We start from the raw sequence: 17065 nt of genomic DNA, 5'->3' as shown, positions 1-17065 counted from the left end.
ACCTGTGCAACAGGCAATAGTCTTGCTTTGTTTAATTACTCTCTTGCTAAAAGCAGTCCAAGGACTCTGGAGGCCTGTGGCCTTACTGAACGCAAGTTTCAAGTTATAACTGGTGCAAGGAATGTCTTTACATGGAAGTGCTTTGCATTTACTGAAATTATCCCACTACAAAATGAGAACAAAACTAGCAACAACTAGCACCTGAAGTGAACAGTCACGTTTGCAGTACTCTGGGTAACACATGGTCTCAAACACTTTCTGCTAATCTCTCCTCTATTGAGCGAAAGAAGGAAATTCAGATATTTGGCAGGCAGAATACTCATATTGACAAATCAATCATAATCAGACAGGCTATCTCTCCAAATTATGATTAACAAGACAATTGTTAAGACTGTGATTTAATCAGAACAGTGAACAAAATGTAAGAGGGCCATGTTCCAAAACTTCCCAGAAGAGCAGCTTAGATCTCACTTTCCAACTAAGTTTGTCCTCAAACTTAGGGGAAAGGTAAAAAACCTAAGAATATCTGAAAAGATAAATTCCACCCCAAACTAGCCAGATGCTACCCCTCCCCTTCAGTATTTTTGGTTTAATTGTGAAAGATGGCACAGTAACTGCCACATACAGTTTCTATGTATTTGTTTAGCACTTCCTAGAGCTGAGAACGCACAGCCACTACAAAGGTTTCTTTCTTGCAGAAGAAAAACATTAAGGGATAAGTATGGAATTACATTCTGCTTCTCAGAAATGTCCTCTTAACATGAAGCCCCATACCTGCAATTCCAAAACAAATACTACAATGTACAACCATTCCTCACTTCACAACATTTCCTCAGGGGCCTGTCAGCAAACAACAAAACACCTAGAAGAGAATTCCTCGTGTAGAACTTGTTAGAATTAATGACAAACAGGAGACAACTCAAAGCATTAATACTTTTAGAGGTACCTTTTAATTTCATGGTAAAAGAACACCTCAGTAAAAAATTGTTTCTCAAACCTTCTGAAAGAATGCAACGTAAAGTCCACTCACCTCTTCTTGTGGATGTGGTTTATCAGCAGTCCAGACTTGGAGCATGGGTACATGGATCTTCTGACGGCGTCTGTTTACATAGGAAGGAAAACTTGACCTTTAAAAGACTAATTTAGGGCAACAATTTTTTTCTTATTGCGAGTGTACTACTATTTGATGTCTTCAGCTGATGAAGTCTACAATATATAAAAACCAGCTTTGTGATTACTTAAAATATCTCTATTATCATACCTTGACAAAAATGTTAACTTGAAGCACCTAGACAGAAAGCAGTCACACTGCAGAGCACTAACACAACCACCTATCAGTATTCACAGCACACTTATAACTGCAGCTGCTCCAGCATGAGCAGAACAAGACCTTCAACATATCCTAGAACTAGACAAGAAAACAAAACTTTTCAAATTAAAAAATCTCTCCACCTATTCTATTTTCAGGTTTTTTTTCCCCCCACAGAATGGTTCAGACCTAAGACTTTAGAATACTTTTAAGTGAGCAATAATCAAAGGTATTAATCCAGACTTGGATACCGATTAGAGTTTTTTTCATGGGTTACAACCTACTTCAAATAGCTTTCTGTCTGAGACAAGAGGCGATCCATTTCGGCATCCTTTTTTTCATATAACTCCTTTCCAACCCAAGGCAAAGAAGACAGAAATGCAAACATATACCAGTCACACCGCACCTATAGGAAAGAAATATTCTGAAATCTAAGTATACAAGTAAGCTCCAAAAGATTTTGTACACACGCTCCATTTTAATTTAAATTACAACATTAGCAAAACTATTATTTTGGCAGCATGTAAAGACCAGCAGTTAAAGACTGGATTGCCACGCCATGAAAAAAATATACTCTTGCTTGAAATGTATAATTTTTAACTTGAATTGTGACAAGCAGACTTAAGAAATGGTATCACTTTCACAGTCCTCCTGCAGATCATCAATACAGCAGAACAAGCCAGGCACTATGCACTTGCCAAAGTAAAGTAAAATGAATTCACTTCAGCTACCTCACTATAAAGGACCATACTTTCTTACTGTATGCATATATTTTCTAACTGCCACAGGCTTCTTTTAGTCATGCTAAAGAAACTGCTCACAACAGTCCAATTTAGCTCGCACTCTCTAAAATTTCACCGTTCTAAGCACAAGTACAGAAGCAATGGCACAGAAAAATTGTGAAAACAGCAATTGTGAAAACAGCCTACAGATCTTTTGCTTACTTGGGGTACATCTTCCTCCTGTGTCACACTCACAAAATTCTCAAACATAGCTACCATTGAAGGTGCAGCTATTACGTGACAATTCACAAGATCAGACAGAAAACGAACCTAAAAAAGACCAAAAAATTTGTTTTAAATGCATACTTTCTAAACTGACTGCACAAGAACAAATAAACATCACTTAAAGGACTAAAACAAACCATCAATAAAAGTACAATATTCATTCAGTACTACAAAGGCAGAAATACTGCACACTGTACAGACCCACCTTTCAACCGTGGAAAAGAAGTACCGTTAAGTGCTGCCTAATACATCATTCATTATAATGTCTGTAGTCTGTTTCACTGCAATAACATTGCAAGGATAATACTTCTAATTAAGGAAGGGTGGGAAACACCAGTATGCATTCAAAGACATGCAAATTGATACTACAGGAAAAAAACCCCTTGTGCTTCTATCTACTCTAAATGGTATCAGATCACTAAAATTACAGAAGTGGAAGGAAAAAAACTCCTAAGACGGATTGATCCATTGCTTCGTGAGTCCAGATGTGCATCAGGGAACAGCAGTGCTGAATCTGTATGGCATTACACACGACTAATTTCTACAATTATTTATTCATAAATACAGATAGCTACACAGAGACAGCCTATGTAAAAACTGCTGGCATTTTCAGGTTTCTGAAACACGACAGACTGATGGCGTGCTGGGAATCAATGACCTTATTTGCCTGGGAAGAAAAAAATATGCAAGGTAGGAATATATCCTTGATTTGGCTGCACTCTAGTAAGAAATTCAGACTGACAGAAGTGGGAATTTAAGTAGAAAACACCTGGGGTAGAGCAGTGCCCCCCTCCCGTTTTTTTTCCTCTCTCCTCTCTTTTGATTTGTATCCTGCCTTCAGACTTAAACAAGGCCCTAGTAGGATCCAAGCTCTCCCAGTATCACCACAATCTTAACAGACAATATATGCTGAAATTCTAGCAATTAAAATCTCACATATTGTTTCTTAAAGGCTCATTTTTTCTTAAAGGCACATTCACAAAAAGTTGTCCAAAAAACCAACACAGGTATCTTGATCTGAAGGCAAATCATTGGGAAGACGTCTTGGGAAAGTAAGCAGACAGTTCAGTACTCACAGAGTAACTGCAATAGAGAAAAGCACCAAACTCTTTCTTACCTTCCAGATATTCATTGCTCTGAATAGTCTTTGAAAAGTCTTTGACAAAGCTGAGGAAAGATTTCTACTGCCACTCCCTTAATTGTTACTCTCACAAGTCAGTTGTATATGAGTGTGACCAGAGAAGGTGAAGCTGAAGCCAAAGGACAGCACCGACTTCTAATGAGGATTTTATTAGCAAAAGTGTCCCATAGTTGAACAGCAGTCTCTTGACAAAATACACTGAAATACTAGAATCTTAATTTTCACCAGTGGGCTTCAAAAGAAGCTGGGGAGCTTGGCACTGGGCTTCTAAATCAGACACCGCTGAAGTCCTAATACTTTTTTGCAGACAAAATCTATAAGCAGCAAGAGCTGAGCAAATGGTTTCAAAGACAGCACTTAAAACTGCCTGCTTGATCTTCATTCCTCATTAGCAGAATGAAAACACAGGCCTGATAACAGCCATCAAAAATAGCTTTTAAGAGCCACACTATTAGTTTTCTTTTCAGTTTGTTTTTTTTTTTTTTTTTTCCATGGGAGCCACAAGAAGATCATACACCTCTAAACACAATAGAAGTGCATGACTTTCATTTATCTGATACATTTGACTGTAGAACGGGGCGGGGGGGGCACCTCTGTTTAGTGCAAATTAATTTGTCATTGGGAAAATATACAGTTGCAAGTCAATTTTGCAACTGTAATATGATTTTTCTCCCCTGAGGAAGGAAATACTTCTCACACAATACACATCTCTTGGTATATCTAGAGTGCACTGCATGCTGATGCTGGAAAAGACTGTAATACACACTGAAAGGCCCAGCTCTTCTGCAACAAAAAGGTGAAAGAAGGAGAGAAAAAGGATGAGCAAAAATGTAAAACAAACAAACAAAAACCCACTTACTAAATGCACAGCTTCGTTATACATATTGACTTTCAGACATTCTTTAAGCTGACGAATCATGGCTTCTACAAATTCTCCACCAAAATTGTAGTTCCTGGCATTCAGCAACCCAACTAGTGTTGTGTAAACAGTAAGTTTTTCTGGTAACAGACGTGCACTGACACAGAAAAAGAAACATGGTGTTAATTGTTTATTCATCATGTGCCAATTGGCAACTGCATAGCATCTTAGAATCTGCTTATTGTAATTAAACTTGTCTCACTAGGAAATAAGAAAAAAGCACTAGGGTGATCTTACAGTTCTATCCCATGGTTAGTATTTTACAATTATTTTTTTTTAACTACAGTCATTTAGAAAGGCAGGTGCCACTCTCAAGTACTTTTAAGGTATTTGCTTTTTATTTATATCTAATTGCTAAGTATTCCAGAGGGTTGGTCAAATAACATTAAGTGACAGAATTTATGCAAGGATGTAAGAAGTTGTTTAAGTTTGTAATTTAGAAATAATTTTATTTTATTACACAGCATAATCAGCAAGATTACACAATAGGCATATGCATTTTACGCTATTAATTTTGATTCCAAGTTTCTCAAGTCAAAGTACCTGATTTTAAGCACAGCATAGGGAAGGTCAGGTCCTACTGTAAAGAATTAATTTTCCTGAGCCATTTTTGTATGCATGTAAGCTAACCATGTACTTTCAAAAGTATCCTACTGCTATAGGAAAAAAAAATGTACAATTTGCCTTGTATTAACAAACATTGCTACAAAATAAATCTAAAGTATCTGCAAAACCATAGCACAGGCTAGGGCTGAAACACTCACCCTCTTCACCACACCCCTCCTTCATACTTCTACTTACCACTGCAGACCCTGCATAACCCCTCCCTCAGACACCACTCAGTGACCCTGACACAGGGCACCTCTGCTCCTGCACTTCGCTAGGGAGAGGAAGGAGAGCTGTCAGCCAGCGGAGAGCCCGCTTTCAGCTCTTCATGTTCGCAGCTCCCCTCCTCTAGCAAATGGGCTTACAAAGACAGGAGCATCTCATTGCCAGAGAAGAGGAACAGGCAATGAAAAAACAGCACAAATAATAAGACTAAATAAGTGTTAGCAGCCAACAGCTTTGGTGCTCTTGCGCATTTCATTAGGAAAGAGGATATTGCCCAGCATCACTGCATTTGCATTGCTACCAAAGAGCAGCTCTAAGGTTTCTTCTATCTGCTTTGAATCTTCGTACACATTTCAAGTCAAAGCAACGTAAAGAGGTATTTTCCTTGAATTAAACCTAGTACATACCAAGCTTATTCCGCTATTTCTTTTGTTTGTAGTAAAACAAAGTCTACGCTATAACAGCATTTGGGAACTAAAGCCATTCTTGGCATTTAAACTACCTTAAACACATAAACTTATGCACAGAGAAGCACCTCCCAGATTCCCAGACCTCCTGCATACATACACAGTACATAGTATTCTTAGTATCTTGCTTTTGTAATTTGGCAGATCAGCTTCCAAAACACCAGCTAGGCCCTCCAAGTTGCTCTCCAAAGATGAATTACTCTAAAATAAAAAATATAAAAGAAAGTTTCATCATCAACCAGGCAATACGAACCAGCCCCCGACTCTCACGTGGAAGACAAGGAAGTTGGGTAAGAGCATCCTTTTACGTCACCTCCTTTTTCAGAGCAACGATTCAGTTCTGTTAGCAGTAAAGAACCAACCTCACTTGCCTGAAAGCAGCAGCAGCTACTCTTTAGAAGAGCTGCACGTCCCCCTCAAGGAACCCCAATGCTCCCCTGGGATGCAAGATCTTACACTGCCTCAGGGACATCTTGGTAAGGTGATTGAGCTTTGATTAATGACACAGCATGACACGAAACACCTTCACGACTTGTTTTTCAGTGGACCACCCTTTTTGTCCTTATCCTTTCACCCGCCTTTCTACTAGTCTCAAATCCTGCCAGGACTTGAAACGCGTGCCACAGGCAGACCAAGTATGCTTGGCAGACTGGAACCAGCAACAACATCCACAGATGCAAAGTCATAACTATTAGCTGGCTGTTTATCATTGCTTGGAAGAGAAAACACTCCTGATTAAGCACTTGCCCGTTTTACAAAAGCTGACAACGTTCCCACTATCTCATGAAAAACAAGTATTTTCTTTTTGGGCGGTTAGCACAGATTAACCGCTAACACACAACACACAGATAAGGGAAAAAAAAAACAAAACACCCCCCCCCCCCCCCCCCCCAAAAAAAAAAAAAACCCAAAACCAAGCCACTTTAGCTTTCTCGAGCTGCTGCTCGGGCTCCGAGGCGGCCCCGGCCCTGGCCCCAGCTCCAGCTCCGGCCCCTACCCAGGCCCAGGCCCAGGCCCAGGCCCAGGCCCGCCTACCTTCTCTCCCACCCTGCAGATGAGCGACTCGAGCCTCTCCTCGATCTCCGACGGCTCAGACGTCCTCCGCCTCTTGTGGGGCTGCCCTGCTCCAACACACCGAGCACACCGTTACCGCCAGAGAGCCCCCGCCCCGGCCCACCTCCATCCCGCCCAACCCCCTCCTCCCGCGGCGGGACGGGACGGGACGGTCCGGCCCGGCCCGGCCCGGCCTGGCCTGCACCGCCCCCGCCACCTGCGGGGGCCGCGGGTGGGGATGGGGGGGAAGAAGACGGGGTGGGGAGGGGGTGCGGCGCGGCGCGGCGGCCGGCGGGAGGGAGGGCGGGCTGCCGCGGCGCTCACCGTCGCTGTCGTCGCTGTGCCGCCGTCGCGACATGGCGGGGGGGCGCGGGGGGGGGGGGAAGCGGCGGCCGCGCCGAGCTGGGACGCCTCGCGCGGGCCAGAGGGGAGCGCGGTCCTTCCGCCGACCAGCTTCCGCCCCGCCGCCCCTCTGCTTCCGGGGCGAAGGGCGCGCGGCGCGGCGCCTCTGCGCTCGCCGCTGTGCGGAGCGCGCGCCGGCGCGGATGACGTCGGGGGTCGTGGCGCCGGGCGGGACCGGCGCGGGGAGGGCAGCGGGCGGTGCCCGGTCGTTCCGCTGCCCGCGCTCCGGGGCTCCGGCCGGCCGCCCGCCTGAGGCGGAGATGGTGCCGGGCGAGGCGGCGGCGCCGCCCGGCGCGGGGTCGCCGCGGGGCAGCGCGGCGGCCGAGGCGGTCGCCGGCAGGAAGCAGCGCGCCTTCGCCCGGAGGAAGGTGGGTCGGTGCCGGGCGCCCGGGTCCGCGGGCCGCCCGGGCGCGAGGCCCGCGGGGAGCGGGGCCGGTGTCTCCCCGGGTGGGCTGGCGGCGGCGGGGGCCCGGCGGACCTCGGGGTCGGCCTCCCGGCCCGGGGCGGGGGGGGGGGGGTGTCCCGGGCGGCGGCGGCGGCGGCGGCGGCGGCGAGCGCTGGTAACGGGTGGCCCTTGTGGTGCGTTTCAGGCCTTTTCGCTGTTCGTCAAAGCAAAGGAGGTGCCGGCCGCAGGCCGGTGTCCCGCCGGCGGAGAGGGCGTGCGGTGGCGGTGCTGCCGGCAGGCGTTTGAAGAGCTCCCCGGCATTCACAGGCATGTGGCTCTGCAGCACGCCGGAGACATCGGGCGGCAGGCGGGGCTGACGACGGACGCCGGGCAGCGGGCAGGGCTGCCTGCGGAGCAGGCAGCTGCTGAAGCGAGCCCCTCGAGCGGCCCGGTGCCGGTGGGCGGTGCGGACGGACTGAACGGGCACTCTTGTGGCACCCCTGAGATCACCTGCACGCTCCCGGACACAAGCCGCGTTAGCTATGATGACCTGACAAGGTAAGAACAAGTCCCGCAGCGGTTTGGAGGCCTGGTACTGGCAGGGTGTTGCTGGGCTGCTTAGGCTTCACACGGTCTTCTGCAAGGACTGCTTTTTCTTTTTATGAAGTTCAGTCAAGCGACACTTCAGGGTACAGAAAGAGTCTTCCCTGGTATTTGTTTAGATCTCCCAGTGCTTCGGATACCTTCCTGAGATACATCGTTAGATCAACAGGTGTAGGTACCCTCCAGGAGTCCCGCGGTTTATTTGAATTCCTTTCACAACTGCTCACACCTGTACAAAACATGCAAATTACCGCTGTGCCGATAAAGAAGTAGATACGCTGCATTTTTGGATGGCGAAGGTGGGAACTTCAGAGGATGGAACTATCAGAGCTGTATCATCCCACATTGTTAAAGCAGACCTGTACAGGTGTTACTCTGTCATGGTTTAACCCCAGCCAGCAACTAAGCACCATGCAGTTGCTTGCTCACTTACCGCCGCCCCCCCCCCCCCCCCAGTGGGATGGGGGAGAGAAGTGGGACAAAAAAAGTAAAACTCGTGGGTTGAGATAAAGACAGTTTAATAGGACGGAAAGGAAGAAAATAATAACAATAATAAAATGACAATAATAATAATAAAAGGATAAGAATATACAAAACAAGTGATCCACAATGCAATTGCTCACCACCCACCAACCGATGCCCAGTTAGTTCCCAAGCAGTGATCCCCCCCAGGCCAGTTCCCCCAGCTTATATACTGGGCATGACATCACATGGTATGGAATACCCCTTTGGCCAGTTTGGGTCAGCTGCCCTGGCTGTCTCCCCTCCCAGCTTCTTGTGCCCCTCCAGCCTTCTTGCTGGCTGGGTATGAGAAGCTGAAATATCCCTGACTTAGTCTAAACGCTACTTAGCAACAACTGAAAACATCTGTGTGTTACTGACATTCTCATACTGAATCCAAAACATAGCATTATACCAGCTACTAGGAAGAAAAATAATTCTATGCCAGCCAAAACGAGGACATACACAGTGGCTTAGATCTATGAGTAAGGAAGGACCATAACAGAAAAGAGCAGAACAGCAGGGTATGCTTGGCGCAGGTCCCTTTTCTCTGCTTGTTCAAGTACCTTAAGGGCTCGTTAGTTACGAATGAGTGTAGGTTCACAAAAATGTTTCTGACTGTGAGGGAGTTCGGCTTGTGCTGCTCGGAATGCCAGCACACACAATCTCACTGAAAATTTTAGCTTTTTAATTTCAGATAGCTCAAGCACTTGAATTTTCAAGTGCAAGTTTGTCAAATTAAGCATTTAATGGGACACTTGTGTGCACAGAAACCAGCAGTTCTTGTGCCCTGTGTGTTGAGAGAAACTTGAGTGAGCGCACGATATGCCACTGGCAGAGATGTCCCATGCAGCACAGATGAGTTCATTTTGTAACCAGTCCCAAGAACTAGGAATGTGGGAGCTTTTTTTATTTCATATTTTTTCTCTTTGAAATAAATCAAACCCAGCAGTGCTAATACCTCCAAAGTTTGTTTGTGGTTTTGTTTTTCCCCCTGCATCTGCCAGAAGAAAATTGTCTGCTTTTTGGATGGTTACTGCTAATAGTACATTTTTGTGCTTTCAACCCTAACATCCTTTTTCTATTTGTTCATCTTTGCCATGCTATGGACAGCAAGGTGGGAGAAGTACTTCTGTATTACTGTTACTGTGAGGTGAAGGATCCAGAGAAACTTTGTTCTTGGCAAAAGGCTCTGTGCCAGCATCTGCATCTCACTGGCAAGGTAAGGTTTTAAGCAATGGTTGTATTCTTAACAAAAACCCATCTTCTTTGCTTGGTGCAGGATGATGGGACTTGTGGAGAACCAAGTGTTTTGCACCAGAAGGTGCTAGTCTGTTATCCCATTAAGAAAGGCACTCAGACTCTGTGAAGTATCATTTAAAATGCTGTTTAAGGGCTAATGCTACAAAGAAAAAGAAAATAATACAGATAATCTTATATCCCTTTCGATGCTGGGAACCCTGAGTTGTATGGCATTGAGCGACCCTCTGATCCACACACAGCACACTGTGCAGACCTTGTCCTTGCAAGGGTTACCCCATTTCCATTATTTTAACTGTTAAAGATTTTTTTTTTTTACAGGAAAACAAATCTTTTCATAACTCAGACTGTCAAACAGAAAGGCTATTCACATGAGAACCTCTTGATGCACTTTTAGATAAAAGCAAGGACACGCAAGTGGCATAATCACTGGCATCAACAGGGAGCTGCATGTGGGCACATCTGTTAGGATTATTGGGCTGGGTTTGTCCTGTGGCTAGAGGATATGTGCAGTACAACGAAGCCTGAAGGCCAGGCTTCAGGTGCAGTGCCGTGCAGCGTGGGTCTGGACTTGCTCCCATTAACTGTTATGTGTATCAGTAACTCCTCAGTGCACAATGGTCCTCCAGTCAGAACCACTCCACCAAGCTGTAATTCATACTGTCAGGAATGAGATGAGAGCAACTGACACCTTAGACCATAAGATAGCAATGCTCATTCCTGCACAGCATCTTTGTTCTTTTCATTCCTGGCAGACTGACCAAGGAGGTGAGTTGGGTCATCTAACTGGCCTTTTGAGGTTGTGGGCAAAGGTGAATTTTAGCCTCACGAAGCTGATGTTCCTAGGCTGTCTGTGGGGAGAGGGATTTTTCAAGAGGGCAGCCTGGAGCAGGAGACTACTCTTATCTTTGACTTGTCTTCCCAAGTAGCTTCTTTTTCTCTGCCAATGGTAGGCACCTTCCCTGTTTTACATCAGTACAGGTCTGGGGGTGAAATGTCCTGATGCAGTCACTTCTTTATTTGTTCAGCTGTCTTGTCTGGTGGTTGGTATTTTTCTCAATTTTTAATTTTTTTTTCCATCTCCAAGACAGGTACAGCATTTGCCTTCTCAGCCAGTTGTTTTTTTTTCCTTGCCTCTTATATTAAAATGTTTTTTTTTTCACCACTTCAGAGTTTTTGTTCATTTGTCAGTGCTGGAGATAAAATGACTCACACTGGAATTTAATATTACATGCAATATCATGCATATTCACATTTTCCTTTTAGCTGTGTGAGTCACTGGGCACAATCCCATTGTTCTTCCTGAGGCAGACTTCCAGTGGGAATGTTAATGCTGACTGCAGGATTTGCCTGTTAACCAGTTAGCATTTCTCTGTTTATTGCACAAACTTTTCTGACTGTCTTGATGTCATTCTTTTGAAATGGCTCAAAAGTGATTCCTGGGGGTTTATTCCTATTTTATTTACTGCCTTTTTTATGGTCAACTTCAGTATAACCATCTTTTCCTTCCTTCCTCAGTAGTCTCTTTTCTGAACATATTTCTGTGTCTGCCTTTTGTAACCCAGTCATATTTTGCTAATTTCACTGTGATCTGTTTTTGCTGTTACTAAGCATTAGCCCCGGTTTGTCCTCTTGCCTTCTAGGTACGAGTTGCTTCGGAAGGGATTAATGGGACGGTTGGTGGAAGCAAAGTAGCTACCAGTCTCTACATTGAAGTTATGCTTTCCCAGCCTCTGTTCAAAGACATTTTGTGTCAAGAGGATTTCAAGGTATGAAAAAATAATTTCTACATGGACATTGTTAATGCAGGACATTTAATTTCTGAGAAATAAGCACATTGCTTCTTGGTAGTATTACTTCTGCTCTAGCAGTTCTGCTCTCCCAGCACTGATCTAAGCCAAGGGTTCCTAACCTTGCTTTGTTTAGTTATCTCTGCTGGTTTTCACCAGCAGTAGCAGTTATCATGAGCAGTGATAGCAGCTGCTACGAGCTTTGGCAGCTATGGGTACAGCTGCAAAGCCCCCCATACAGGTGAATGAGGGAGTGTACTTCAGCCCCACCATTCTTCAACAAGCATTTACTCCAACCCGACTGCCAAAACCAAGGCATCACAACGTACACTTACCCAAGCAGAGTATTCCCACACTCTCCTCTTAACCCTGATTTGAGATCCTTCCCTAGCCTGCTGGTTTAGGTTAATGTGGGCTTTGGTGTCCATATAGGTGCACTGTCAGTTCCATGAATTGGATGTCTTCTAGAGAGAATACACAGGCAGAGTCAAGAGGTTTCTCCCTACTCCAGTTAGTGCCTGACTGGAGGGAGAGTGAGGTGCTAACTTCTACTTGAGCCTGAGCATATGTGCTGGTTGCTGTTTTCAGATGGTGATGGCAGCTGTGGCTGGCACCGTATGGCATTCTGGTAGGCTTTTGCTGCCCCAGCACTGTAGGTACTGGTTTCTCTGTGAGGAAGGAAAGCTGCTGCTTTTATAGCATTTTTCTTTTCCACACAGTTTTATTTTTTTCCCATAAATACCTAGACGAAAGGAGTTAGTGAAACTTGTGAAACTCAAATCCCATGTAGAGCTGCAGTGCTGATTCAGTCTTAGCTTTTTAACTGTCTGTTGTGCTTGGCTCAATTTCAAGAGTAAATGTGAATTGTTAGTTACAGTCATGTGTGGATGCAAAAACGGAACAGGGATGGAATTTTTCCTTAAACTTGGTAAAACCTCCAACCCTGCGTGATCTCTCTGGGCATCAACATTCATGCATTAGTGCATGGTGGTATTTTCTGTCTCACAGTTCCTCCGCATGCTGTATACCCAAGTAAGTGGGGGTTTCAGGTCCCTGTGCTGTGAAGACATGGGGATAGAGGAGTGAAGATTGCGCGTGGGGCTACGAAAATATTCAGTGGCCACTGTAGATGCTGCAGACTCATTTCCGTGATAGCTGGGACAAGTGCCACAGCACTGCACTTTTCTTTGAGTGTTTATATGCTTGATAGTGTCTAAGCCATGTTTGAGGCTCAGCCCTGCAGAAATTCTCACTTCCTGTCGCCTGCAGTGGGGGTGCCTACCAAAAAGGGCTTGCCGAGACCTCCAAAGGGGAAATCCTGCTCTTGAGTTTGGGAGGGGCTGGGGGTATCAGACGCCACTGTTGACAAATCTTGAGCCTGGCAGACCTTCCATGTGTCTCTTTCATACCCATGAACTACTGCAGTTTCCATCGCACGTGCCATGACTGCAGGCCTAGCTGTCCTTGCGTTGGGCATCAGAGGGGCTGAAGAGAACTGCAGGGCCCAGATGTGTCAACAGGTTCCATTACTAGAGGTTATTTAATATTCCTGTCAGGGTCAGCATGCTCTGTAGGGGCCTTGACTTTCTCATGACAGGTACTAGTGACATTGTTTCTGACTAAGACATGTCCTCCTTCTCACTCCTCAGTGACTCTGCACCTCATGCCAAGTGGTGCCTGTCTCATCTGCAGAGTAGTCATTAGGCCTAAGACACTTGTCTGCCAGGTTGCAGTAGGGGCCCACTGCCTAAACCTCAGGATTTAGAGTGTGGATTTCAGCAGGAGAGACATTTCTTTCCCTCAGCCACTGAGACACTTTTGTATTGTAGTGAGCTGTAGAAATTAAAGTGAGTGGGTAATTTCAATCTTGACACCTGGCAAATTTTAGTGGATTGGTTTTGTGTTTCATTTCCTAGAGCAGTGCAGGAGGAGCTCACTGTTTCCCAGACCTTCGAGTTGGAGTATTCGAAGAAATTGTACCTATGGGCATTGATCCAAAGCTAGTGTCTTATAAAGAAACTGGTAAGTTGATTTAATGAAAAATAAAGCCTCTCCTGCAAGTGAGAGGTAAGTGAAGAATAAAGTACCTTCATCAAAATAATGTCCTTCTGCATAGTGGCCAGGACTCAGGAGAAGTAGATACAGAAATTGAATTCTTATTGGTAGTCAAAAGTTACTGGTGCAGGGAATTTGCTAGCCCAGATTTTGGGTTGCTAAGTGTTCAGCTGCCTCAAAAAACTTTAGAATTAACTTTCTGTTTTGTGGCAAACAGTAATAGTTCAAATGACATCAAGCAGTTACCTTGGTTTGGAGTAGGGACATACCTTGTACTTCAGTCAGGGAGTAAGTCATTGGACAGGTGAAACTATGTATGATGGTTAGGAAAGACATTTCAATGCATGAATATATTCATATTTGTTCTAAATATTCTGCAGGTGCTTGAGACTGCTCAGAAATGATACCATATAAAGAGCTCCAGTGCTCTGCCACTGTAGTTAGCTTGCAGTAAGTACCAAGCTGTATAGGAAGAGCTTTCCATGGAGTCTTCTTGTGAATCCAGTGCATTCTGGTGCTGTGGATGCTGAGAGGTATTTTTAGAAAAGGCTAGAATCCCACTGAAGCTTACAGTTGAGTATATACATGTTCCTATATTAGGGACTGCTGACTTGGCTTTACTTCTGTTGAAGTTAACAGCCATGCTCCTGCCTTTTACACTAAAGCAGAGCGAAGTTCTGCATCAGGTTCATGCCACCCCCGTAACACAGGCTGCGTAGCTGCTTCATATGGATTATGCCCAAGAAGATGTTACTGGCTATGCATCTGCTATGAGGACAGTTACGTAGGTGGTAAGCAGGAGCACAGCAAATAGCAATTAACAGAGCAGTTTGGGGCTCTTTTTACCTTGAAGAGATTTTGTTGGTGGTAAATTTCAACAGCATCTTTTTGTGGTTTTGGCAGAGGATTTTTTTTTTTCCCCATTTTTTTGGCAGTTTGTGGGATGTATGTTTGGATATTTATTTCCTTTTTTTCTTTTATCCTCCTATTTTACAATGTTTTGTGGAGATGGTTCCCACTACTCTAGCAGGTTGCCTGTAGGGTTATTTTTTTAATAAGGTAAGGGATTTTGGTGGGGGAGGTTTTTTGTTTTTCAGTAGGTTGGGAGTCCTAAGTCCTGAGCAACCTGAAAGCTGAGAAACTTTATGTAAATTGAATTTGTACTGAAAGTAATAAATGCTTATGGAAATTCTCCATTTTTATCAACAGAGAAGAGTTTCATTGAAAAAATTGCATTTTTGTTGCTTCTGCACCTCCAAATGTAATGAAAGATGAGCAAAGGGAAGGGAAATATTTTTCACTCTTTCTTTCACAACTGTAAGAGTTGCCAGGGGGACATAACAAAGATCATAGAGACAGGCGCCTGTCTGCTACTTCTTCTGTCATGTGGAACAGTGTTGTGTTTTCTTTCATTTGCCAGTAGGAAGCCAAACATGGTTAAACTTGGCTGGTTGAGTTGGGATTAAAAGTCTGTGAACTGTCACAGAAAATTTTTGTTTGGAAATCTGAGAAGAATCTGGATCAGTGAGATCATACGTAACATTGTTTTGTAGTTCTGCTTCTCACTTCTTTCTCTTATTTTTCTTTTTTTCCTTTTTTTTTTTTTTTTTTTGCTTAAAGGAATCCATTTATCCCCTCAGGAATTTCATAGAGAAGTAGAACAGTATTTGTCTCAGGCCAGTCAAGGACAAAGTGATACCATCTTGCTGGACTGTAGGAACTTCTATGAAAGTAAAATAGTAAGTATTGTTTGCCTGCTTCTTGCAGTGTGTTACAGGTGCTGGGGGGAAGGTGAGGGTGTAACCTTATTGAAGGAAGAGATTCCATATTCCAGATTGACTGTAATATGTACAAAGTTCAGTTTAGTAATGAGTATTAGACACAAGCAGCAGAGGACCTGCTCAGTGACTTAGCATGGAGCCTGCCCGACTAAGTGCTTATACAGCTTGGGGCAGGAGGAAGACAAAGTGGTCCATACATTAGCAGTGAATATGATACAGTCTGAGGTAAAAGTAGCATAATTTGTAAGGATGTTTTCCAGCATTTTTGCCTTGTCCCATATGTCAAAAAGAATAGGGACATCCTGCTGTCACACCTACCAGTCCTCCTGCACTGTTGTAGCCCATCCTCTCTCTGACAGTTCTGTTCTATTACCTCCCTCTTTTATGTTTGGATGAGGAGAGAAACTGTGTCCCAAATCCTCTTACAGATTTTAACAGGTATTTTCATGCATAAATGCAGCTGACAAACTGCCTAAAGCAGCTGCAGTGATCTGAGTGTTCTGGCCCAAAGATTTGTTACTTCCTCTAGTTCGAGGCACAGACCTTACCATGTAAGACTGCTTGTAACCAGTTGTATGGCCATCTGTTGTTATTGTAGGGACATTTCCAGGGCTGTCTGGCTCCAGATATCAGGAAGTTCAGCTATTTTCCCAGCTACGTAGATGAAAACCTGGAGCTTTTTAAAGACAAGCGTGTCCTGATGTACTGCACGGGAGGGATTCGTTGTGAAAGAGGCTCTGCTTACCTACGGAGCAAGGTGAGATGTCATTCTGAGGGCCCAAGTGTCAGGGAGTTGAGACTGCTTTAACGGCAGCTGTCTTTTGCCGATAAATTCTTATTGAGCACAAACTGCTCAATGAGCAGGTGGGGAGACAACTTTCTCTGATGCACGCTTGCCTCATGCTGTCTGTCAAGGACATGGGTAGTTTCATGCAGCTCAGGATGATCTGCATGGACTAGTGTCACAGCAGAGATTGCTCTCTGACAATAATTACATAATCCATTTGCTGAGAAGAGGTATTTGTAAGTCTGCCCTACCCACTGTAGCGGTGTTTTAGGAGGGCTTGAGAGCATTCTGCAGTGTTTCTACAAGCTCTGTCTAGGTTATGCTCTGTGGTCATTACTGCACAGCTTGAGCATCTCAGAGTGGTCAGTGCTTTCCCAGTGTTGTGGAATTAAATCCAGCACGCTGGGTTGTTCTAATTGTGCTCATCCCACTCTTCTCCTGGATCCTTCTCTCCAAGAGCAAGGGAACAGCACACATATGTGTTCTCCAGAGATTTAAACCTTGATTTTTTTCTTCTCTGCTGCACCAGTGTGAACCCTGAGAAATTGTGCTCCTGCCAAAAGCTCACTACATAAAACAAGAATAAGCAGACGTTCACAGAGGTTCAAAAGCATTTGATCTGTGATGCAGCAAACCTCCCTCAGCTGAGGCGGTTACCAGCCTTTTTTTGGCTGTAAGATTAAATGCACATTTGGGTTCATGTCAACAAGCCAGCATTGTGGAGCTGCCCAGTAATCCCTGGTGGCACTGCCTAGAGTTGTTGGTGGACCATCT

At 44.7% G+C, this 17065-nt stretch overlaps 2 protein-coding genes across 2 annotated transcripts in view; one reads left to right on the top strand and one right to left on the bottom strand.

Moving 5' to 3' along the window:
• The window catches only part of NCBP1 (nuclear cap binding protein subunit 1), a 32863-nt gene extending 25671 nt beyond the window's left edge, over positions 1-7192 (bottom strand). The window contains exons 1-7 of the mRNA XM_069777723.1: positions 7052-7192; positions 6710-6795; positions 5775-5875; positions 4317-4473; positions 2254-2361; positions 1594-1715; positions 1031-1100 (exon numbers count right to left, since the gene is read on the bottom strand). Coding sequence (XP_069633824.1) covers positions 1031-1100; positions 1594-1715; positions 2254-2361; positions 4317-4473; positions 5775-5875; positions 6710-6795; positions 7052-7085 — 678 coding nt within the window. The 5' untranslated portion in view covers positions 7086-7192. The remainder of the gene's footprint in view (positions 1-1030; positions 1101-1593; positions 1716-2253; positions 2362-4316; positions 4474-5774; positions 5876-6709; positions 6796-7051) is intronic.
• A 41-nt stretch (positions 7193-7233) lies between these two features.
• Positions 7234-17059, top strand: TSTD2 (thiosulfate sulfurtransferase like domain containing 2). The gene is made up of 7 exons (XM_069777724.1): positions 7234-7497; positions 7720-8072; positions 9732-9840; positions 11522-11647; positions 13585-13690; positions 15344-15462; positions 16103-17059. Exons 1-7 carry the CDS (start codon positions 7273-7275, stop codon positions 16310-16312), a joined length of 1248 nt encoding a protein of 415 aa, XP_069633825.1. The 5' UTR covers positions 7234-7272; the 3' UTR covers positions 16313-17059.
• The last annotated feature ends 6 nt before the right edge of the window (positions 17060-17065 follow it).

Source organism: Haliaeetus albicilla, chromosome Z (genome assembly GCF_947461875.1).
Source record: "Haliaeetus albicilla chromosome Z, bHalAlb1.1, whole genome shotgun sequence".
Lineage (NCBI taxonomy): Eukaryota > Metazoa > Chordata > Aves > Accipitriformes > Accipitridae > Haliaeetus > Haliaeetus albicilla.
Note: the sequence above shows the minus strand (reverse complement) of the source record. Positions and strands in the feature narration are given on the sequence as shown.

Excerpts from the sequence above, each read along its gene's own strand:
- TSTD2 (XM_069777724.1), top strand. The coding sequence starts at position 7,273 with ATGACGTCGGGGGTCGTGGCGCCGGGCGGGACCGGCGCGGGGAGGGCA. Across the intron at positions 11,648-13,584 it reads TGTGTCAAGAGGATTTCAAG|AGCAGTGCAGGAGGAGCTCA; the intron begins GTATGAAAAAAT and ends TTCATTTCCTAG. Across the intron at positions 13,691-15,343 it reads AGTGTCTTATAAAGAAACTG|GAATCCATTTATCCCCTCAG; the intron begins GTAAGTTGATTT and ends TTTTGCTTAAAG.